This window comes from Nothoprocta perdicaria, unplaced genomic scaffold (assembly GCF_003342845.1).
Source record: "Nothoprocta perdicaria isolate Ctin4 unplaced genomic scaffold, notPer1 scaffold_83, whole genome shotgun sequence".
In the NCBI taxonomy this organism is placed as follows: Eukaryota; Metazoa; Chordata; class Aves; order Tinamiformes; family Tinamidae; genus Nothoprocta; species Nothoprocta perdicaria.
Window position 1 is genome coordinate 3,057,445 of NW_020456121.1, and position 23,583 is coordinate 3,081,027.

At 42.6% G+C, this 23,583-nt stretch overlaps 1 protein-coding gene across 1 annotated transcript in view; it reads left to right on the forward strand.

Annotated features, from left to right (window-relative positions):
* The window catches only part of CHN1 (chimerin 1), an 85,608-nt gene that overhangs the window by 54,256 nt on the left and 7,769 nt on the right, over positions 1-23,583 (forward strand). The window contains exons 7-8 of the mRNA XM_026052095.1: positions 2,335-2,412; positions 13,944-14,028. Coding sequence (XP_025907880.1) covers positions 2,335-2,412; positions 13,944-14,028 — 163 coding nt within the window. The remainder of the gene's footprint in view (positions 1-2,334; positions 2,413-13,943; positions 14,029-23,583) is intronic.

The window sequence follows — 23,583 nt, forward strand, 5'->3', positions numbered from 1 at the left end:
TGTGCTAGAAAGAGCATTAGTTTGCAGCACCAAACTCCCTGCGTTAGCAAGTGGCTGAAGAATGAGCCTGTAGCACACAGTCATGTAATCTGAAGTTGTTCTATGGGAATGAATTTTAATTACAACAGTGTGCTCAGGCGATAGGTAAGATTTATATTTTGCACAAGTTCTGAGTGACTAACTTCCTGGCTCTCATTCTCTTTTACTAGGTTCCTGCCATGCACAAATGTAATGCATGTAGCACATGGAAAGGGCTGTAAGCCTAAGTATGCACAGTATTCCTAAATATGTGAACACAGAAAATGCCTTACACTCAGCAGTGTAAAGTGGCTTTATGTAAAATCAATAACCAGTGTTAGCTAGATCACTCTAACACGAATTACTGTTAGAATTAAAACTCATAATCTTACAACCTTTCGGATTATAAGGCATTTTCATAATTGCAGTCATGAGATATGACCTTTCCCTGTTGGGTTGTTTTGCTTACCTTTTTATTGGCGTTCTTAGGATTTAATTTTCTAGGATCCAGAAATCATTTTTGCTAATGTGACTCTAAGGTGCAATTGACAATAAATCAGTTCTTCAAAATTAGGGAGAAGGACATTGATGATTGTCAAAACACAGACATGCGCTGTGTCAGAGACAGAGAGGAAAAACCAGAATGCTTCAGCTTGCTTCTAAAGTGAATTTATGCGAAAGCTAATAAGGAGGTGAACCCAGTAGGATGTGAGTATGAATATAGGCCTAAAAATGGTGTGCTTAGTTCAATAGTCACATACATGGTTTTCCAAAAAATTCATAGAGTTTATCTCCTAATATGAAGCTTGGACAATTTATTTTTTCCCTTTAACCATGGGTGAAGAAAACGAGGAATTTTAGGGTTCCAAGGAAGCCTGTAGCGTGGTTATGTTTCCAGAACTGGATAATTTGCTTCCCAAACCTGGTCTGCTGCCCTGTGGAGATGACCCTGCTCCTCTGGTTGAGGTCCCTTGTTCCATGAGGGCTTTTGCCTGGCATGGTGCTAGAAAGAGAGCTAGAAAAAGGAGAGAGCTCAAAGGCCTCTCCACCAAGTTACTGGCTGTAATTTCCCCCATTTCCACTTGAATCCTGCAGGCAGTTTTTGCTGTGTCTTACTGCTCACCTCTTCCGCTGTTCTCCTGTACAACATGGGGTTATAGTGGATTTAGTAGCTCCTGTGTCGGAACCCTGTGGACTTTTCGGGGGGGCAGGGGGTGCTGGTGGCTGCGAGGAAGCAGTGTCGGAGCGTTGCTTCTGGTTTCACTTCGATTTGGGGCTGTTGGTCGTTCCCCTGCTGCCACGGTCCCCAAGGAGAGGTGCCAGGGCCAGGGCGCTGTCAGGTCTCCGGTGCAAAGGGTGACATGAAGGGCTTCCCGAGGCTTTCGTGCTTCCCCACGGGAAGAAGAGGCGCCTGTCACATGGTCCCATTTTGATAAGCGTCTTTTTACATGGAAAACGTTGGAAATGTTAACGGCTGGACCCTGAGCATCGGCAGCCACGTTGAGTGCTGCTCCCTCCGGCCTCGCTGCTCACGTGCGGGGGGAGGCACTTTCCTCTGGTGCCTCCTGCTTTTCCGTGTTTCTTATGGAAACGGGATGCGCGAGATGCCATTTTGTAGCGCCGCGTGACTCGCTCCGTGCTCCTTATCCTCCCGCTGACACTTTCCCTGGAGCCAGCGAGGGAGGCTCGGGGGGCGGCGGCAGACGGAGCCCCCCCCCCGGCTCCATTGGCCGCCGCGGGAGCCGCCCCCGCTCCTTGCCCGGCCCCGCTCCCGGCTCCCGGCTCCCGGCCCCGCTCCGCAGGGAGCTGCCCGCAACGCGGCTCGGGGCCCCGCAGCGGCGCTCGCTCCATGGACGAGGCGGCCCCGCGCTCGCTCGCGCCGCCGCTCGCTCCGCTTCCCAGCCCAATTCCAGACCCTTAAGTTTCCCTCCATCAGCAGGGAGAGCGGAGCAGCCGGAGCGGCTGTGCTCGGAGCGCTCGGCGATAAGTTAGCCCAGTGCCGGGGTGCTGGGAGGACCATGCCGTCCTTGCGGGCCCGCTAGCCTTCCCAAGCAATCCCTTGGGATTTCCTTCAGTCGAGCCCGATCCCTGCAGAGCACAGATCAACGGCGGGCTCTGTTTTTCTCTCCCTTCCGTTCCAAAATGCCATCCAAAGAGTCATGGGCAGGGCAAAAAGCTAACAGAGCTTCAGTTCGCAACTCCAAGCGGGAGGGCCGCCAGCAAGATTTACTGATAGCAGCCTTGGGGATGAAACTGGGTGCTCAAAAGTCCTCCGTGACCATCTGGCAACCCCTTAAACTCTTTGCTTATTCGCAGCTGACATCACTTGTCAGAAGAGCAACTCTGAAAGAAAATGAACACATTCCGAAATACGAGAAGATTCATAACTTCAAGGTAAGAAACTCTGCAACTTATTTCTTTTTAAGGTACAGAGCCTATCGTGTTTTGGTTTCAAATGAGCGTGAAATTGCATGAAAATAACATATTTGCACTTTCTGAGAACTTAAATGCTGCAAAACATTGATTCCTGCTGCCAGTTGAGACAATTAGACATCTTAAAAACATATCAGCAGAAGAAGAAGGATTTTGCTGCTGAGAGCTTATGTGCATGTGTTTCTTTTGAGGTTATTTGCTGTATCTGGTTATCTGTGATAATTATGATTGTTTTATAAGGAAAGAGATAAGGAAAACTAGGAAAGTTTTCTTTCAGTTCCCTTATTTTAGCTTAGTTTCATTTATGATGCTGTGATGTTGTGAAATCTTTATTAGATCTTTGATTAGAGGATTAAACTTATCCCTGTTTGTCGCTGGTAAATAGCTTTGGATTTAAGCAGCCTGTTCTGTTGCATCTGGATTAAGCAGATGGGCTGCGTTTCCCTTCGTTTCTGGCTTTTCTCCTGTGTTAATGAATTGACTGTGGTGAAAGGAGCAGGGCTTATGTGGGCTGCAAGGCTGCTGACACTGGCAACTACCTCTTGCTTTATTAAAATTTGTTTAGTCTTTTTGGTAGTATCTAATCCTTGTTTTATTTTTTTTTTAACCACATTGTGTTCTTTATTAAAAGAGACAGGTGTCAGCCCAATATATGCATGTTTTGTGCCTGTGTAATGAATGTCCAGTAAGGATTTGGTAATTCAATCTTTTCTGTCAGATTGTATTACATAGTAGGCAGTCTTGATCTGCAAAACTGAGTAAATTATTGTCTTACCGAATTCATGCAGTAACGCAAACTTAATATACAGTACCTGAAGCCTAGACATCACCTTCAATGTGTTTTTTCCTATGTAGTTTTTGCTTTGTCCTTTTGTCCTTTTTAGGATAAGGGGAAATCATTAATATAATATAGGCATCTAATCATATAAGCATCTTTTAATTATGTCTGATTTTCAGTTTTGATTTCCATCACATGTGTGTGTGTGTGTGTGTGTGTGTGTGAGCATGCGCATATGCACATTTACCTACAGTCCATTTGCTTTTATTTTGACCACTTTTTGGTTTTTGGGTTCAGATGACCACTAAAATTGGAAACTTTATGTGATAAGAATGTTTTGTTTCACTTGAGCTCTTCAGCAACGAACAAAATTGAAGATTATATACAAAATGCTATATGAAAAAGCTTTTAATATGAACATTTGGCACAAAATAATCCTGCTGGCTGTCAGTTAAATCCCAGTCGTATTTTCATAAGGTCCCGAAGTGCCTTGCATCTTTCTTCTCTTCCTTAGAGTTTGAAGATAATTCCTGCAGATGCCCATAGATACTTATTTTCCATGTGCTACAGTATGCGTAGAATAATATGCATTTAATTCTGCATACATCTCTATTCTGTAGTAGCATTCCTTTACCCATCTGAAAAGCATCTGTTTTGAAAATAATCTAATAACCTGATTTTCATTAGTTTTAGTTACTTTATTTGTTTCCAGAAACAGTTTCTGGAAAGTTTTAAGACAGGGAGTTTTCCATTCATTTTTTTTTTCCCAAAAAAATGAGCTGTAAGAACGATCCAGAGTCATAGATACAGCACAAACTTCCCACAAAGGTTATTTTTTTTACAATAGTTGTGCTATAAGTCCTTTGAACGTAAAGCTGCTAGAGAAATAAGCCTTTTGAGGTGCTGTTTTCTCAAGTCAGTGAAATGGAGTCAGCCGACACATGGAATTTTTACTGTAATAGAGCAGAGCAAACCCCTTACATCTTCGAGGGTATGCAGCAACCAGCCTACCTGGTGTCAGGGATGGTAACAAGCTCTAAATTTGGCTGCTGTCCCATTTAAACAAGTAACTAGAAGCCCTTCATAATTACTGTGTTTTACATATGAAATGAACGGCCGTCAGGAGCTCGTGTGATCCTCTGCTTTATCATTCCTCCTGTGTCAGTTTTTTTTTTCTCAAATGTATAGACGTCATCATTTAAAAAGTCTAAGCAAGTATCCTAGGTTGCCTGCCAAGTAGCAAATGTGCCACCCATGTAGGAAGGAAGGAAATGTCAGCCTCAGATTTTTTCCAGGCCTTTTCTTAGAGCTTGATTTTTGAAATAAAAAATACTTCAAAAACCAGAGATTAAATCTGTATATCTCAGCTAAGCAATGATGAGTGCAGTGCCCAGAGACCCCCCTAGCAGAAAGCAGGACACCCACTAGTTGTCACCCCTCAGCCTAATGTTCTCTTCCTTGTGCAAGCACCGGGCCGCAGATGAGAGCCCTTAACCCTCTGCTTCTGTGATTAGTCACTGAAATGGAGGGGTCTTAGAAACCTCTCGATACCCAAAGTGCTTCAGCATCCCGAGGGAGAAGAGGGGGGTGAGATGGAGCATCGTTAATCCCCAGCGCTGAGGGCTGCTGTCCTGGGAATGGGAATGAGCAGAGCGTAGCCGCGGCTGCGGGGAGGTGAGCGGGGCTGTGGGAATATAGGAGAGACTTTGCCCCGTGAGGAGAGCAAACTTCTCCGTCCCTGCACCCTGCGTCCCTTCCACGGGGTGCCTTGGGAGGCCAGCAGATGCCAGGCAGAAATAGGAGGCGTGGGACACAGCAAGGAAAGGTGCTGCCGGTAGCGCCCTTGAGCTCAGGTAGAGGAACAACGCAGTGGAGCAGCCTGTAGAGAGAGACCTGCCCAGCACTGCAGGCTGCAGACCTGTGAATACACCTAGGCAAAGGGCAAGCACAGAAGTGGTTTCCACTTCTGTTAATCTATGTTTTGCTCGAGGGGTTGTTTGAAAGAAGAATATAAAGGCAGTTCTGCTAGGAATGCTCACATGGTTGTGTTTGGGGAGGTTTTAATCTTGTTTAAATCTGCTGGAATTTGAGTTATCTTCTGTCTCAAGTGGGTGGCCCGGCCCGCGGGGGGTGATTTGGAGCACTGAAGGCAGGGCTGGCCAGGAACGAGCTTCTCAGCTCCATAATATTCCCTGCATTATTGTGAAGTTATGGTCTGATATGAGCACGTCTCAAATGCAAATACACAGGGGCTGAATTCGGCTGAATTAATCTCCATAAGCAAAGAAAGGGATGATGACTTATAAATTGCCGATCTGACTGAGTTTTTAATGCCTGTTCCTCAGGAGGAGAGGTAGATATTAAAAATATTTGATTTTTTTAATGTGCAGTTGGGCTTTTTGTATTTTATGAATTTTATTTTCAATTAATGTTTCTGTGTTAATTAAATCTCCTCCATAAATTGAAAAAAGGGTTCTGTTAATTCAAATTTATCATTGAAAAGAGATTTTGTCTACAGTGTTTGACACAGAGTTTTATTTAGCTCTAATTAAATAAGAGGATTTGCAGGTGAGCTGGGACTGTGAGTGTGACTTGACTGGGTCTCTCTGTCTCATATTTGATCTCTTTTTCTTTCCCTACGTGTTCCCTGCTCTTCTCAAATCCAGTGAAATCAGTCCACTGAATGACGTCTCTCTGGTAAAGAGCAAACCAGCTCAGTCACCTCCCCGTCCCTGCAATTTCAGCTCCACGAAAAGGCTTTTCCTCTGCTTCAGTTTCTTATCCATTACAGGGAAAGATCATGCACTGTCTAAATGTGTATTTGATAGATGTCTTGTTTGTTTTCCCACCAATAAGTATGAACAAGAGCATCTTCCATCTGGAAGCTCCAAGAGATGGGTAGGCTTCCCTTTAATTCTCTTAAGAGAGGTGTAAGTAAATAGTGTTAGTGTTGTTTTTCTTATGGCAGAAAAGCTGTATCATATTGGATAGTTAACAACCTCTCCTAGAAGTGGGCAGAGTAAGTTTATACCTAATTACTCGCTCAAATCTGTACTGCAGTGGGACCCATTGCTGCCTGACATGCAGCGTTCCCTGCATCTTCTCCCCTGGCGCTGGGCTCCCGCTTTGCCTCCTGCTGAGCAAAGCAGTACAGTTGCAGAAAACAGTAACACCCCACATACGAATATACCTCAAAGATGCAAACCAGGGGGAAGCAGTGGCAGGAGTATTAGTCAGGAGTTATGGGCTGACAGTGTAAAAGAAAGAGGAAAAGGAAAATTTGAGATGAACAGCAGGAAGCTTTCCTGGGGGTGAAACATTAGTCAGTGCAATAACCTCCCTGTTACTTGGCAAATTTAAAACACCTGCATGCAACAGTGAAACATCTCACGGTATCAAGGAGATCAGCTAGATAACCTTAAAGGTCTGTACTCGCCTCCAGCTTGTGTGATTCATGGGCCCTGGAGGAGTTTCATCTCCCTTGAGTTGTTTTGGGTATTCCATCAGCCATCCCTGATTGCAGAGGAGATAACTCGTGCCAGGAGAGCATTCTGCAGGTACTTCATAAGTGCTAATGCTCCAAGATATAAAAACACTTTTCTACCTAGATGAGTGCTGTGTTGCTTCACTGAAGCAAGAAGGTGTCCGCTTCTGTCAAGGGGGAACTGAGATGCAAGGAGGAGGTTGTCTTATTTCTCTTTTGCTCTGCACAAAGTACATGTCTCCAGAAGGCTATTTTTGTTAGCTTTGTGTGCAGTGTTTGCTGCTGTCACACTGTTTCTTAGTCACTATCTCGCTAATGCCTGAGATAGCACAGTCAATTAATTCTGCTAAATTCTGGGGAATCAGGGATCAGCATTCAAGCATAACGCTCCGTCAGACCAACCCTTACTCCAGAGAGGAGACTGTTTCCACTCTTGCTTAAGCTAAAATCCACTAAAATTCACTCTTAAGCTAAAACAGACGATCTCCTTTGTGTGTTTCTCACCCACAGAGAATCTTAGCCCTCTCTTTTGAGGATGCCCCATCCGAAGGGCCAGACACTGTTTTCCAGAGCAGATGAGGTGCTTCTCCAGGGGAAACGCAAAAGCGCCCAGGAAGTAAAGAAGACAGATCTCCACAAGGAAAACTTTGCCAGGGCAGATAGACCTCACAATCGCTTTAATGGGCTGATTGTTGATACTAGCAAGAGTTTTTATGCCGGTGAAATTTGTATTACTTTGAAACAAATAAGCTAACCAAGTCCTGCCCCACCTTTTAGCAGTATAATTATATCTGTGCTGGATGTTTTTGCAGTGTAAAAAGTCATAACAAATCACTTCCATGCCCTATAGTATTGTTCTGACAAGAGCTCCTCGTGAAGGCCTTCTCTAAACACTCGCAACTGGAAGATGGGATCCAGGAGACCTGCTGCAAAAAGATCACAGATTATAACAAACTTCTATTAAGCACATCTGTTTTTCTGAGACTTCTAACACAAACTTGTTTCTATTTCTGCTCTTCTGAAAGCTGAGGCAGGTTCTGATTTGGGGTGAATTATTCCGGATCCCCTAAATAAAGTACATGGATTCTCACTTGATGCAGGCCTGGTCGTTAACATATTTTCTAAGCTTTAAGTGAGTCACTGCACTCAAATGAATATTCAGAAAGAGAACAGGGTGCCTCTAGCGTAGTCTCTTGAGAGAATCTCTGCACATAAGAAAACCTCAGGAAATGTGAGCTTTCTTTTAGACTTTTAGGATTTGAAAAAAAAAAATGTTCAAAGACAGGGAAAGTATCTAGAGGGAAAAAAATTTAGAAAAATGTCTCCAAAACTCCAAACTCAGAAAAGATCTTACCAGTTCTGTATTACTGCTCTTGAAACTTGTTGTGTATTAAAAGGCAGGTCAGGCCAGAAGAGGTTTTAAGCATTGGGGGTTAAAACATTTATTTAATGTTACTTTTACATTTTTACTTTTTTAGGAAAAGTCAAGGCTTTTCTAAAGCAGATTCCAAGTAGCACAAAATTATTTTACCTTCTCTGATTTCTAAGCACTAGCCTCTGGTTTCAAGTTTTGCCTCTGCTTAAAAATCCATAATTTATTTCCCTTCCCACCACATGAGTAGCCCAATTCCTTGATTGTGAGTCTTCCATGTGCACCAAGAACTGACCAGCTCATGTCTGTTGTGAAGCTTAGAAATGCTTTACTGAGGCACACGAGGCATTTGCCTCAAGGAGAATGTATAGCATGTCATACTCTGTCATCATCAACTGTCTTTCCTCCACATTAGTTATAGTATCACTGCAAATATATCTCAAGAATCTCTTGGGATTATCCTTGCAATATTATGTAGTGTATGTGCTTATTTTTTTCTTAAAATTTTAAATAAAATTATTGTATTTCAGTTTTTACCTGCAGTTTCAGAATTCTGTACACAGATACAGGTGTTAAGTAATTTGGGCCTAAAATTAAAATGGAGAATGTATCAGTTCCTAGATATGAGTTTCGGGAAAATCTACTCTTCCACCCTGAAAGAAAACTCACCATTTTCATTTAATTTACAAGATAAATAAGTCAACAACCAACCTGCTACTCTCTCTTCTGTGTTTTACCATGGCTCTCTTAGAGCAGAGCTTAAACACGATTTCCAGCCGTTCCCATTCCTGCTGACATGATGAGCACAACCCTGAAAGTAAAGCAGACATGACAGCGCTTCTGGCTCCCAGTGAGTGAGGGCCTGGAAGGAAGTTTGCCTGCTCAAAATTCATACCAGGGTGCCCATGCCAGTAAAGCTGCTGTTTATGCTGGGCTGTCTGAGCGATGGTGCAGCCAGCACAACGTCCCTGCAGCTCAGGGAGCTGCTGACTTGGTTATTGGCTCCGATCCATTGACCCAACGCGGTCAATGCCACAGCCAGGAGAGGCAAAGGCAGCCCTCCCTTTGGAGAAGTGTGTTCCTGTGCTCTCAATTACTTTAATTTCTGTTATATCTTCATGTGAAAACAATTATCTTATAGATATTGCTCTGCTATACGTGTTGTCATGGTAGTTTCTTTACTTCTCCAATTATTCAGCAGCAGCAATATTCGCCTCGCAGGAGGAATGTCATTTACTAAAATATTTTAGAGTACTTGAGATCCTGTTTTTAGAGGCACTGTTTAATCATTTTAATGTATGTAAAGATTAAATTGAAACATAGGCCAAACTGATAATGGAGTTGATCTCATTTCTTGTGCTCTCTTTCCTTTTATGTCTGTGTGACTGCTGTCCCCAGCAGGGATGGCTGAAGAGGACATGCCCGTCGGGTGCCAGCACTGTACCCACCACACCTGATAAAATCAGCTGTGACAGGGAGGATAGACATTAGTGCAAGAGGCTGAGCTCATTGTTTTAATTGAGACGTACGATGTCTCCTGTATCCAATTAAAACCTCAAGAAAGTCCCAACAGGCAGAATTTAATTGCTGTAATTGCAAATTAGCTGGGGCGGCAGAGCCTGACCGCTGGCCACTGTAGTTCAAGAAGGCAGATCTGCGAAATTTTTAATGTCCCCTTTCTAGTTAATGTATTTCATCCCAACACCAACTATAGCACCCAGATTTTCCAAAACTCGTTCCTCCTACCAGCAGTTCAGTGTGGATGGGCTGTGGCAAAGGCCGCACCATTCTGTAAAAGAACTGGATACTGTCTGACAGGACTAGCATTTTGGGAGACCATGGAAACAGCCTCTAACTAGGGAAGAGTTGTGTGTGTGGTCACAGAGACTGTTCGCTGTGTTTCAGTGTTGATTTTGCATATACATGGGTTGTCACACCCAATTTTCCATTCTCTGGCTTCTCTAAAGCTCTGCAGATCCGTCATGTTCTTTCACATCATGTTTCCAAGCCACTTCATATTTCTCCATCTTTTGCTCTCCACTATTGATAAGTTATATAACTGTCCCCATTATGAATACTGATTATATCCTGACTCAGTCTTGACCTCCGAATGGCAATCAAGGCTATCTAACAAACTGCCTAGGAAATACAAAGGGCACCATAAATAGGTGGAATTATGAGATGTGTAAGTAACTAACTTCAATAGTGCACTTTATAGAGCCTTAGAAATCACTACAAGACGTTGCTTGAGGAACTCGCAGTTTTTTGTATAATTTGTTGTTAAGAGTCATCGAGACGTTTTTAGTTTGGTTTTCCAAAAAATTTCTCTTTTGTTCTAAGCATCATTTTATCAAAATGCAGAACAAAAATAAAATCCTGTAACACATATAATTATTAATCACAAGAGCTAAGCCATTTCTACCTGCATATAAGAAAATGTCTTTCAAACTTGAGCAGAAAACTCTCCTCCTACGTAAAAGCACAGTAGATCTGTGTTTCTTATACCTCCCTGATACTTTGGGAGAGTTCAAAGTAGAAATGCATAGATGTTAATTCAATGTTAGGCTCTCACTTTCATCACAGAATTGCAGGACAATTTAGGAATAGGATTTTATCTAACTTTTGAAGTAGGTATTTTGCTTTAAAATTATCAAGAGTTAACATTTTCTTTTAATATTTTCCCTGGAATTTTGCAAATTGAATTTTAAAAAACTCTTTCCCTCTTCCCTCTCTTTGGTCTGTGGACTTCTTAAAGCGTCACTCAGGACTGAGTCATTATGGAAAGAGGGAGAAAAAGATTTTTGGGGTGGGAGTGAGAATAGGATGATTGGGAGAGAGAAACTGTGCTTGGCAAACCTGTTCTCTCACATTTTATAAGATGGTAGAATTTGCATATGGCAAGATGCTCTTTTTATAAGGGCGGAAAAAAAACTTGTATTTTAAATCAGAATTTCTGAAATTCTGCTGGTTGAATTTTCAGAAATTTTTCTGGAAAGCAAGTTTTAGTTTTGAAATAAGCAGCTCACGTGGCAGTTTTTTTAGGATGGGGAATTAAATATAAAAATCAGAATGCTATATTGAAATATCATGTAATAAATACATGATAATAAATTGTTTGCACATGCTCTCTCTTTAACCAGCAGAAGAGATATATCTTCTAGCCTGCGAGGTTCCACTCCATGGGATGGAACAGAATTGTGCTGTTCTGGGTCAGTCCAGAGCTGGACTCAATTCTGCTCCATGGTAGTGAGAAGATGAACACTGTGGCACCAGAGCTGCTCCTCAGACCTTCTGCACACAGGAGACTGAGGAAGTCCTGGGCCTATAGGCCTCCTAATTCATACTGCCGAGAACCATCCTACAGCACATTAGATGAAAGAGGAAGCAGGATAAAAGCAGATAGATCTACCTTTAGCTTTTAATTGTTAGGAATGTGCATTCAGAATAATGGAGAAAAAAGAATTTGAATGGGGCAGAGTAAACCTAATTAGGCTCAGGATAGATGTTCTGAGCAGTTGGTTTCCTGAGAAGGAAAATTTTAAAGGCATTTTGGAATTTGTATGAAACTTGGATATATGTAGAGGGAGAAAATGCTGATGATCCCCAGCTGAGGATAGAGAGTGGCAAGGTAATCCTTGGTCTTGTGAAGAGTGACCAGTCCACGAGGAGGCAAGAGGGACATGTGTTTTGGCCATAGCATTTTGAAGTTGATAACGAGTTGTGTAGAACCAAGTCCAAGATGAGCCAGGACAATGTCAGGGGAACGGGATCTAGTAGAAAGGTGCATGTTTTATGTCTAGGTGGCTAATTGTTACTAGCAACATGTGAGAAACAAAAGGAACATGAAGGGAGGAAAGGTGTTGGAGAAGCACATGTCAGGACCATCGCTGGTAGAGAATTTTAATTGGTTTTATTTGACAAGAAACATTAACATTTCAGAATTCAGTCCTGCTCTGTTTAGAGTGAGAAGTTCAAGTGTCAGAGCATTTATTTATAGGACAAAAGTCCCAATTGTGTTACAGAAATACTAAAATAAAACCAAAAAAAGGCAAAAAGAACCTTTTATAAAAAAAAGTGAAGAGAATTGTGAAACAAATTCTAGTTTTTTAATTAAAATTTGAGCAGTCATTTTAGTTTCTGTTTTCCTTAGTATATTTTAAAGCAGTAATTTAAATAATTCCATTGGGAAGGTTCATTTGATCACAAAAACTATATGATGACTGAAAGAAAGCTTCCCTCCCCCCACCACCAAAAAAGAAAGTTCTCTTCTCTCAGTGTGACATTAAAGCCCAACATTTTGCTGGAGGCTATTAGAGTGTGCCTATTCTGGGAAGGAAAAGCTGCCAGAGACCTAGAAAAAAATATAAGGCTGCAGAAAAAAGCCGTGAGGATGTGGGTAGTGCAGATGGGGTAATGGAGGAGAAGGTGTGAAAAACCTCTTTGTGGTGAGAGGGAAGGGAAATGGAGACTACAGCTGCTGACAGCGCCGCCACCCTTGGCCTTGCCGGCCTGGGCTGGGCTCGCAGGGACAAGGGGCCTGGTGGGGCGCGAGGCCTCGGCGCTGAGCAGGGCCCAACAGGGCCGCAATGGCCGAGGGGCAAGGCCGCAGCAATCAATGGGCAAGGCTGTGGCCTGTGCTTGCAGGACCTAAGAATTCGCCCCGTAACGCCTCCTGTGGGGCACTCAGCACCCTAAGGCCAGAGCGACCATGAGCCCGGCTTAGCGCACGCTTGTCAAGTGTGACACCTGGCTCTGAGAGTGACTTTGTAGACCACCTTCCTGCTACTGCTTTGTGGGCTTACAGATCCTCCCATAGCCGAAAGTGCGGTTTTGTCTGAGTTTCTGTGCGCTTGTTTGAGGCGTTAGCTGGGATGCAGCTCTGTTTAAATCAGCAGCACAGGAGATGCTCAGCACCTCAGTCGGACCACTTCACGTTTGGGTGTTTATAAGCAGAGCCTGGTGTCAATGTGAGGTGCGCACATTTCTTTCACTTCACATTGATGTGACCCGGTATTGCACAGACACAAGATGACTGCCCACTCTGATAACCTGTATGAGCTCAGGAGAATTGGGTTGAGCCCAAAGTAGGTTTTATTACATTTCAGTCAAGTGTTTTCATGACATTTCAAATTTCATTATTTTATGATCATCAGTTATTGTGTTTTCATCAGTGACTATTTTAAATAGACACTGAGAAGCTTTTACGCTGGTTAAGAAAGTAATGATTTTCTCTGCAAAAATCCTATGGTTTCCTACAACAGGAAGTTTATCGGGATAAAATCAGAAATAGCTAGTGGTAGCATCAGGTTTTGTAACTGGCAGGCAAGCCTGACTTGAAAGGAGCTTTAGCCTTTTCTTCCTTAGTCTTGACTTTTTTCCTTGAGTGCATTCTTATTCCCCCTTCCTAGATTTTTTTTTTTTTAACATATAGCATTAGTCTGGAGAAAATTAATTTCTTTTTATAGTTCCTTTTAACCCAAAAGCTCCTCAGTGTGTTTTCAGTATATCTGTGGTGCATGGATATTGTTGACTGCCTGGATTATCTGAGACTTTCAAATCATGCTGTCTCCGTCACGTGTCACCCAGTCCCTTGCTGAGGGAGGGCAAACCAGAAGAAACGCCGATGGCGAGGGCTGAGCTCACATTTTCCACAGGACTGCAAGAGCCTTGGCAGTTCAATCGTTCTTATGTTTCTTTCCTCCTTTCCTGTGGTGATAAACAGAATGAAAAACTTCCAGTGAATGCATGCGGTTCCCTGTAAGAAGAGGAATTCTGGCTTGTTTCGACACGTTGATATTGATGTCTGTGAAACAGTTGGGTCATTTTCTGTAATTTTCCTTTCTGCTACTGTCTTCCAGGTGCACACGTTCAGGGGCCCGCACTGGTGTGAATACTGCGCCAACTTTATGTGGGGCCTCATTGCTCAGGGAGTAAAATGTGCAGGTAACAGTGATTCAGTCTTCTTTTCCTAAGACAGTCTTCATGTTGTAACTATTTAACTTGCTGCCTGCTCCATCGTACACCCGTGTGGCGAGGGTCTGATCTGACCCCTGCTAAAGTCAGCGAAGGAAATGCTCATTCTGCTGCAGACCATTTCAGGTCCCTGTTTCAGTACCATCACTGCAGTGATGCAGAGCACCTCTCAAGTGCTCCCAGAGGGGAAATCACAATAATCATCATCATGGGACTTCTTCCCCTCAGAACAGAGGAGAAAATAGGCAGAGATGTCATTAGCTTTATTTCTTTTGTAACAGTTGTGTGTATTGGTAGGTGAGAAACTCACTGTGGGGCATGATGTGCCAGGTAGGCAATCACTATGTTTCTCATCACTGTTGTGAAGCAGCTATTCAGGTCAACTTTATGTATAAGCCAGCAGACACCCGATGTGTTAGAGATCATAAATCATATCTCATCTTGGCAAGCTTAAAATAATGATAAAAAAGATGATGGATAAGAGATGTGTACAGAAATGTTACATAAACATTTGGACGCTTATATGAATGTATTGCACTCATGGGTGTCTCTGCAAGCATTTCTGGGATTAAACCTCTCTGCAGTAAAGTAATTTGACAATTTTATTGATATTCTCTAAAAAGAAAGGGCACTCAGCCTTTTTAAAGGCAAAAAGGATCAAAGTGATCAAAAATAGTTTACTGTATTTAAAAAGTATTTTATGACATTCTAGCAACTACGTTTACCAAAATGGTACAAAGAAATGCTGCTGCACAAAGACCTGCATATGTTACCCTGGAAACTGAATTTTCAAGCTAATTTAAGAAAATCTGCTCTGTCTAAAGCTTTCTGGAGTCTTGTCTCAGGCAAATAAGAGAGCATTTAATCACAGCACTGGAAAAAATAATGTAAAATTTAAAATAATTTATAGCCAGAATGTCATTGAAATATTTTTAAAACCTCACACCAAAATTATTTGAAATGCAATGCAATATTGTGTCATTATCAATACACTCTGCACTGTGCAGTGTACTGTGTTATGGAAACAACTGACCAAGGATGCAGTTCTATTTTAAGAAATGATTACGTAAAAATGGCGTTTCCTTTCTCAGTAACAGCTCCCCTCACCCCACCACAACTACTTAGGATAGCAGCAATGTCTTTCACTTAATTAACTGTGAATCAAGATTTTTAGTACCTTTCAGTACCTTTTAGTGCTGTTGATTTTCAACAGGATGCACAGAGCTAAAAGAGACGCAGGGAGCCCGATTTTGTTCTTGGATCATCTACAGACTTATTTGCTTGCATTCTTTACATTAAAGTATTTATGAGCCAGAAAATGTGCTGTCTTCCTTTCTCACTTGAAATAGATTCCTCGGTCTTGGCCTTTAGGAGAAATACCAGGTATATTCAGATTTTATGTTAAGTAGCTTTGATCCAGAAGTTCAATAAAGATGAACAGTTTGAAGGTTTACAACATGGCACCGTGGAAAGAACAAAAAATACTGCTTTTATAATTAAACCTAAAATGCTTGTGAATTTGTGCTACTTTTTTTTTTTTTTTTTTATCTGCAGTAGAGCTTATTTCCTGTATCTATGCGGATTATTCTCAATTGTGAGTTTCCAAAAACTTATAACTGGTTTTCTTTCCTTCTTAGGAAGATAGTAAATAAGCACTGTGGGTTGTCTTATTTTCCTCCTTGACTATGAAGAGAAACATCTGTATATTAAATGACTTCATAGTTTCAGAAACTATAATTAGGGCTTGCTTTGTGGTTTAAGGTCTCGTATCAGTGTCGCTAGCTTTGAGGCATTGCAGTGCTCTTATTTACATTTTAAAGCAGCCCGTAGTGGGGTGGCACCCGCTTGCGCAGGCTGTGGCCAGAGCCCTGGCGCATGGCAGGACCCGCGGGCTGCGCTGGACTCCCGGCGCGCAGGACAGTCCCGCAGTGGCACGAAGAGCAGCAAGGGCAGGACGTGCATGCTGAGAGCACCCTGCAGGCTCCATGGGAGCAAGAGCAGCAAGGGCAGGACGCGCATGCTGAGAGCACCCTGCAGGCTCCATGGGACCAAGAGCAGCAAGGGCAGGACGCGCATGCTGAGAGCACNATGCTGAGAGCACCCTGCAGGCTCCATGGGACCAAGAGCAGCAAGGGCAGGACGCGCATGCTGAGAGCACCCTGCAGGCTCCATGGGACCAAGAGGAGCAAGGGCAGGACATGCATGCTGAGAGCACCCTGCAGGCTCCACGGTACCCTCCGTCGCCCAGACACGGGGCTCCCTTCTCCTGAAGGCCACCTGAAGGCCTGAAGGTTCTTGGGCCACCTCCTTGCTGCTACATGACTACGAACAGAGGGCAAATTCCATCCTGTTCAGCACAAGTAACGATAGCCAGGAAAGGAGCTCTCCGAGATGAGAGAGGCTGATGTGGAAGAAGTGGGAGAAATACCAAGGGGCACCCAGCACGCATGTTGGATGTTGTTGTTGTTGAAGTGTGGAAATAATGCCTTGAAATTCTTTTAAAAATCTGTTAATTAAATATGCCTCTCTGGAAAAGCAGTTTTATAAACACCTCACTTCCTGAGCCTGGTAGATCCGTTTCCCGTGTGTGTTCTGAGTTGTTTGCTTGAGGTTGAAAGGCAGGAATATGAGGCTTTCCCAAGGAAATGGTTTGCAGCATGTCCGTCCAGATTGTCCAGCTCACTTGACATGCTAACCTCGTCACAGGGTTCACTCAGCCACTGAGCAGCTCCAACAGTAGCTGACAGAGAATTTACAGCTTCCAAGATCACTCTCAAAGATTTCAGGAAGATGGTGGAGGAGAAAACCTCCGATCCAGGTGCCATTAAGGGGAAGGCAGCAGGATGGGCTCAGCCTCGGCTGTGTCTGCCCTGGGCTAGGCCACCAGCTCAGGCAGAGCTGAGGCAGCCCGTGCACGTGCGGCGGTGGAGGGATGTGTGGGACGTTGGTACGAGTGAAGAATAGCAGCTTGATAAGAAGGCAGATATTTACAGCAGGCTTTTTCTGTGGGTTTTGTTTTGTCTCAGTGGAGGAAGGTTGATTCACTGAATGTTCATTGATTTGTTTTAGGTTAGATTATGGGTTTTGAAATGTTGTTTGTTTGGGTGGGAGTTCATTTGGTTGGATTTTTTAAAAATGTATTTATTTTAGTCCTTCTTTATTTCATCCTAACAGCCGGGGCTCGGTGTTCCTGTTTGTGCCTCATGCACAGAGGTGTTTGCCCAGTCCTGTCAGCTGAGGCCGTGCAAACCATCGGGGTGTGAAGCTGGGCAGATCTGAGCGGATCAGGCGGAAGTCAGAGGCGCACGAAGACGGGGGGGCCTCTGTAGCGGGTGGTAAAATGTAAGCAGGTCTGGCTTAATTTACATGAGTGATAGTTTAAACAAAGAATAAAATAAGCATTTTGTGCTTGAACTGAACATTTTTAAGACTGAGACACAACAAGCAAGGAGCCACATAAGACCATTGCTTTTCAAAACAGATTCTTCAAAAAATTGTGGATTTTAGCAGGAGGCAGCCCACGTGCATTTGGATGGGGTTCAGTGCCACCCCAGAGAAATCCACAGAATTAGTTTTGTGGTCGATGTAATCACTGAAAATACCTATGAGCAAAAGTGCACTTACCATATGTAATTTTACACTTTTTAAAGCATTCCTTTTTAAAACAAACAATTGCACATCTCAAGAGAAATTTTTTAGCTGTACTGTACAGAAGTGATAAGCTTAACAAATATGAATGTATTACTGCTAAGCTCTACTGTTTAAAATCCTTTTCTCAATAGAAGCGTGGAGAACATATGGAAAAATAGAAGTGTGGGGCAGTCCAAATTGCACAATAAAGATAAATGTCATTTGTTTCAGAAAAGAGTAGGAGGGACGGGAAGAAAAAGTCGAGCTTGTTCCTAATGGTTGATAGATTAGTTGATCTTATACAAACAAGCTGATCCTTTGAAAAATAATAAGCTAGAGCCAAACATTTGTGGAAAGATGTATCAGGCCATAGCAACCAGCTGGAATGCCTTAGCAACGTGAACTGTTCTTTATTTCAGTCCAGTGTGACTGAACAGCATGTCCTTGCCAGCCAGAACATGGCTTTGGGTATATTCAAGATCTCTTCAGGTGCAGTCCCAGACAGGTATCCTCTGGAAGGCAGGTTATACCTAGCTTAACCTTGTGTAGACTGCATGACAAACAGTGCAGAACTTCTCGTTTCCATGTCTTTTCCCTTCCATGAAGACCATAATTAAGACTTAAGTCTTAAGAATTAAGTCTTAAGAATTAAGTCCACGATTTGGGTCCTGAAAGAAACGAATCGATGGAGTTGGTCCAATTTTTACTGTATTTGTATCCACAGCAAAACAAAAGTCATTCTTCGTTCCTTAAATTTTATTCTCTGAAATTTGGTCTTTATTTCACCAACTTGTTAAAGATAGAATTATTTTCATAAACTGAATCCTAATACTAGATATCTGCCTCTGAGCATCATGCTTCCATTTTTTTGCATCCTAACCACAGGCACTTAAAAATTTTGTCAAATGAGACTCATCTGTATGCAAGGAATCTGCCTTTTCTGACGGAGTGCTTCATCTCCAGGGGCTTTCCTTAGAGGCCTCGCGCAAGGAGGAGTGACTGAAGAAGTGTTTGAAGTTACTGTGCCATCAGCTTGTTTAAATGGCGAAGCTCAGTAGAAGCTAATGAAGATATAAGAGCTCAAGATCCATAAATGTAAAAAAATGTGTTCTTAATTACATTCCACCTATGTAAGGTTCCTCAGTGCTTGCATGGCTTGTTCCATTGCCCAGAATGTATTCAGGAGAGAAGCTATAGCAACAACCAAAGAAAACTTGCAGATAACCATCAGGAAGCATCATTCTATTAGAGATAGGTGCATGAAATGCCTGGTAATGTTAGTGGAGACGAGTGCATATTACTAGAGACTGGAGCATGGTGTTAACAACGGCGTCCAAGTGCTGTCCAGCTGGACTTGTCCAGCTCTGTGCGGCTCTGCTTTCCCCCTCTCCACCTGGTCACAACGATTCAAGGTCCTTCAGCTTTTTCCTCAATTTCCTTTTGTTTGTTGTTCTTAATGAATAAATCATTTAATCAGAGGGATTTTTTTGTTTGTTTTGTTTGGTTGTGTTTTTTTTAGAACTGGAAGTTTAAGAGCATTAATAGGCTTATATGAAAGACTCCTTTTTTTTAATGTATTTTACTAGCTCCTTCTCATAGCGCTTTGAGCTGCTTCTGATAACGTGAGGCACTCTCTGAGGCTGTATATAAAACGCTGTTTTTGCTGCCGTGATACATTTGCTCTCAAGTGTCTCAGCCTGCCACCCACGTGAGCAGTTGCCTGTCTTTGGAGCAGGAGGCCCATCTCTGCTCTGCAGAGCCTGTAGAGATAACCCGGCAGCTGAACTGTCACTGTGGGGCTGCCAGCCGGGGCTGCAGCGGGGTTGCTGCCAGCCCTGCTCGCCGTTAACCCACGAGCTCACTGACAATGAGGACACAGCATGGCCTCACAGCAGCATTACTATGTGACTTAATGGTTAGCATCCCCATTTCATCTCTTTTTTCTTTTCCCCCTTTTGTATTTAGTAAGTCAAATTTATTATGTAGTATGAGGTAAACCTGTTGCTGATGAACTAGCTGCCTTCTATAAGTTCCTTCAAGAACAGTGCACGCTGGAGTGCCTGGTGCAGAGGTATGGATGACGGCACGTTTGGGGAAGCAGGCACAGCTTTTGCCAGGACACTACGGAGCAAATGCCTGGACGTGCTGGAGGTGCCCGCTTGACTCCACGTGTGCTGCACATTCGCAGGGCTCTGCCGTGTGGCGGTGCCAGAATGGTGGCATGTCCCCTGCCTCGGAGGAGGTCTGGCAAGGAGAAGGCAAATCTGGGTTCCATGTCACTGCTGTGTGCTTGGAAGCCCAAAATGCAGCACGCAGGGCCAACAGGGTGGCGACCTGAGAGGACAAAGGCTTTCTATTGCTTCCTATTCTACAGAAAAGAGCTTTTGATATTAAAGCTACTAGTTTATGCTTTATTTATGAGAGAAATTGTGCTGTGACCTTTTCGCCATCGCGAGTAATGCTGCTGATTTGCGCTTGGGTCGCAGCCCCGGCCTTGACGCCGCGGACGGCCTGCCAGAGGCGGCGGCGGTGCCACGGGGCCGCGCGCTCGCCTCGCCAGTGCCCAGCTTCACACCTCGCCCTCGCTTCCTGCCCTCAGCCCCAGAGAGGCACTCCACATCATTGCGGATAGCCTAAATCTACCTTTTAGCTCCTAAAGCTGCTCCTCAGAGTGACAAAACGCATAAATTTCCTCTGGCGTAATTCGAAAATATAATTAGAGTGATGTATATAGCGTATGATATCATTCCTGTGGAGCGCGGTCTGGCCACATTAACCAGTAAATCGTAAACCAAAAATAATGTAAAACTGACTAAAATCAAATCAACAGCATAACAGAAAGTGACAGCTAAGTAAGTATATTTTAGTCTCTGCAAATATTTATAATGCGTGCTTATGGGGCAGTATTAATGTACATATATCTTTTGGCTCTGCTCATGCATTAATATGAACACGTTATTTGTTCTTGCAGCTCAGTGGGCTAACATCAGTGTTAACTGTTTCTAAAACATGAAAAAACCTTCTTACAGGTATGATAAGAAAGTGTTGTCAAGCTAGTTTTAAATTCAGTATCTCTCATAGAAGTAATGTCATAGCCTATCTGAACTCCTAGATTAATATGCCATTAACACTAGGGTAGCTAATACAAAACCTTTGAAAATGTCATCTACTATTACTCTTCTTTTCCTAAATTTCCAAACTTCCATCATGCTCTTGAATTCTTGATTGTATTTTTTGTTGAAAGATGGCCACAGATTGATGACACTCTGAAAAAGAGTAATATGCAAGTCTAGTCCTGTGAATTCATCTCTGTAGAGGGTGAAATTCTAATTAACCAGTCAGCAGAAGTTTTCTTATTGACCTGCATGGGGCCATGACTGCATCTTTTAAATCTGTCCTGTATCATTATCGTATTAGTCAGCAGATACGACAGGGAGTTTTAGGGGAATTTTGCTTTAGCACCTCTCCAATCCTGTAAAGAGTCAACGGATAAGCTCTGATGAACTTTTATAAGAAATGGATAAGATTCTTGTTTTTTCTAGAGTGATTAGTAGTAAAACTGCTGAAGTCCACTGTTATGGATTAATTTTGATATAAGTGAAAATATATAGATTCTAAATTTGAAGTAACATGAATCCTCTTGGTCTTACTCAAGGAACTGAGCCAAATGATGACGCTTGTGTGTAAGGCAAGCAGTTTTAGGGCTTGACCATGTGGAAGCACTCAGACTCGGGACTAGGCTTTCATATTCCTTCTTGCTTCTAAAATAATGGGTTTCTAAGTTGTCATGAAGCATCTGTAATGTGAACAGAGGGCTTTTTTTTTTCCATGTAATACTATGCAATTTGCAGTATAATTCCTGTTTTCTAGTACAGACGAGTAAGCTGAGTTTAGTTGCAGTGGAAAGTTGGCACATTCTGCTGAACTCCACAATATTCAAGAGAAGAAAAGGGCTGACCTCCTGCCCAAATGCTTTTTACCGTGTTTGAAATAGCAAGACAGATGGTCACCCTTCTATCAGTATTGACCGTGGTTATCAACGTAAGTCAGAGATTACTGATTGAAACGGGATTCTTCTGCCTTTCACAAAGTATTGCCAGCACAAGGAAAGTATTCAGCCAGTAAAAAGCACAACATTGATGAATTTCAGCTTCTTTATTGGAACAAATGAAAACTTCTTGTTACTAATTCACTGAAATCTTCAGGAGTTATTCATTGATTTGCAGTTACTAAAGGAAGTAAGGTGAACTTCTTCATTTACATAAGCAGTGAAAAGAGCTTTGATCGTTAGAGTGATATTGCACAGCCCAATATTATTATTGAAAACTGTAACTGGATTTTGCAAGGATTAAGTGTCTGAAATATTTCTAGGTTTTTAAATATTCCTCAGGAGTGTTTATAATGCCATAAGGAAGAATTTGATGCGTAAAATCCAATCAAGTGTAAAGGAGGAACAAAAGAGGAGGAAGGTTGAGTTTTTCTTTTATAATTATTATTCTGTTATTAAGGAGGTCACATCCAAAACACGTTCTAATGTTTTGGGATTAGCAGTAACAGAATTGGGTTTTTTTGGAACTAGGTTTTTAGGTTGAAAATGTCTCTATAAGGATAATATTTTAATGAAGTAAGCCTTTCTTGTATATAAATAACATTAGGATGATCTCAGTGAATCCAGTAATTGTTTTAAGTATAAGATTCTTAGAAGGATATTTCCCCTTTTTTATATATTATAGTCTTAATTACCCTTGGATTCCCATAAACGTAACTCTTCTCTGTCTGTATGTTACTATCTGTGTGAAACAACTAATTTGTACTGACAAAATTGCTAGTGAGACCCAGCCATTCCAGTCTTCTGCACATTTCTGACAGACATTTCTGTGTAATGTTTTAATATTTAACCTTTCATACGTTTTGGAATAGGTGCCTCTTGTAGCAATTTTAGAAATTCTACATATAATTATATTTGTTTAATAAATTTCTTAATTTGCCTCCTTTGTGTGTGCACATTAAGATATTTCCTCTAATTATTTGACTACATCTATTGTTATTCCACAACCTCAGCCTCATTCTGAACTCAGAATGGATGGTACTTGCTTAGTAGCAGTTATTTAGTGTATTTTCTCCTTGTTAAATGTGTGACCATTGGTCTCCCTTATGGTGAGACCTAACTCCAAAGAATTAGAAATTTTTCTGCCACATTTTGTAGACATTTAATGAGTTTGTTTCTACAACACCCAGAGGAGGCAAGACCCTGCTCATCTTCCCATTTTGCAACTGAAGAACTAAGTACTTCAGGTCAAATGTTGCCAATGAATTTGGATTCTCAAACGGTTTAAAACTGTTATAGGGACTGGAATTCTCAGAGTTCAGACTAAATATAATACTGGCCATTATATAGCCTTTAAAAGGCTGTATAAAGCTCCCCTTGACTTCACTAATTTGTGTGTTCGGAGTCTCTTCACACAGCAGAACCGCAAGGCAGTGACCATGTTCGAAAGGTTTGGCTTTATTGTCTATGGCCCCGCACCTTCCAAGTAAGATTTTTAGAGGATTAGAGTAAAGGTGGTGTTGAGCACAGCCAGGCCGAGGAAGGCTCGTGCTTTTGCTGTTTTCCTGCAGGTCACCGCTGGAGAAACAGAGCAAGCAGCCCCGGTGCTGCCTCGACTGCAGGCAAAGGCTCGAGGTGCACGGCTTGGCCTGGTGTCGCCTCTGAAACAAAACCACAGCCAGGAGTTAAATTCAGAATTTGCAGCTCCCCGGCCTGCACACTAATCCCCCTTCTCAAAGAAGGGACACGTTCCTGCACGGAAAGAGCTAACGAGAGTTCTCATTAGTCGTTGCATGGGGAGCAGGGCCAGTGCCAGCTGTGACTGATGGGAGGTGACGTGATGCCCT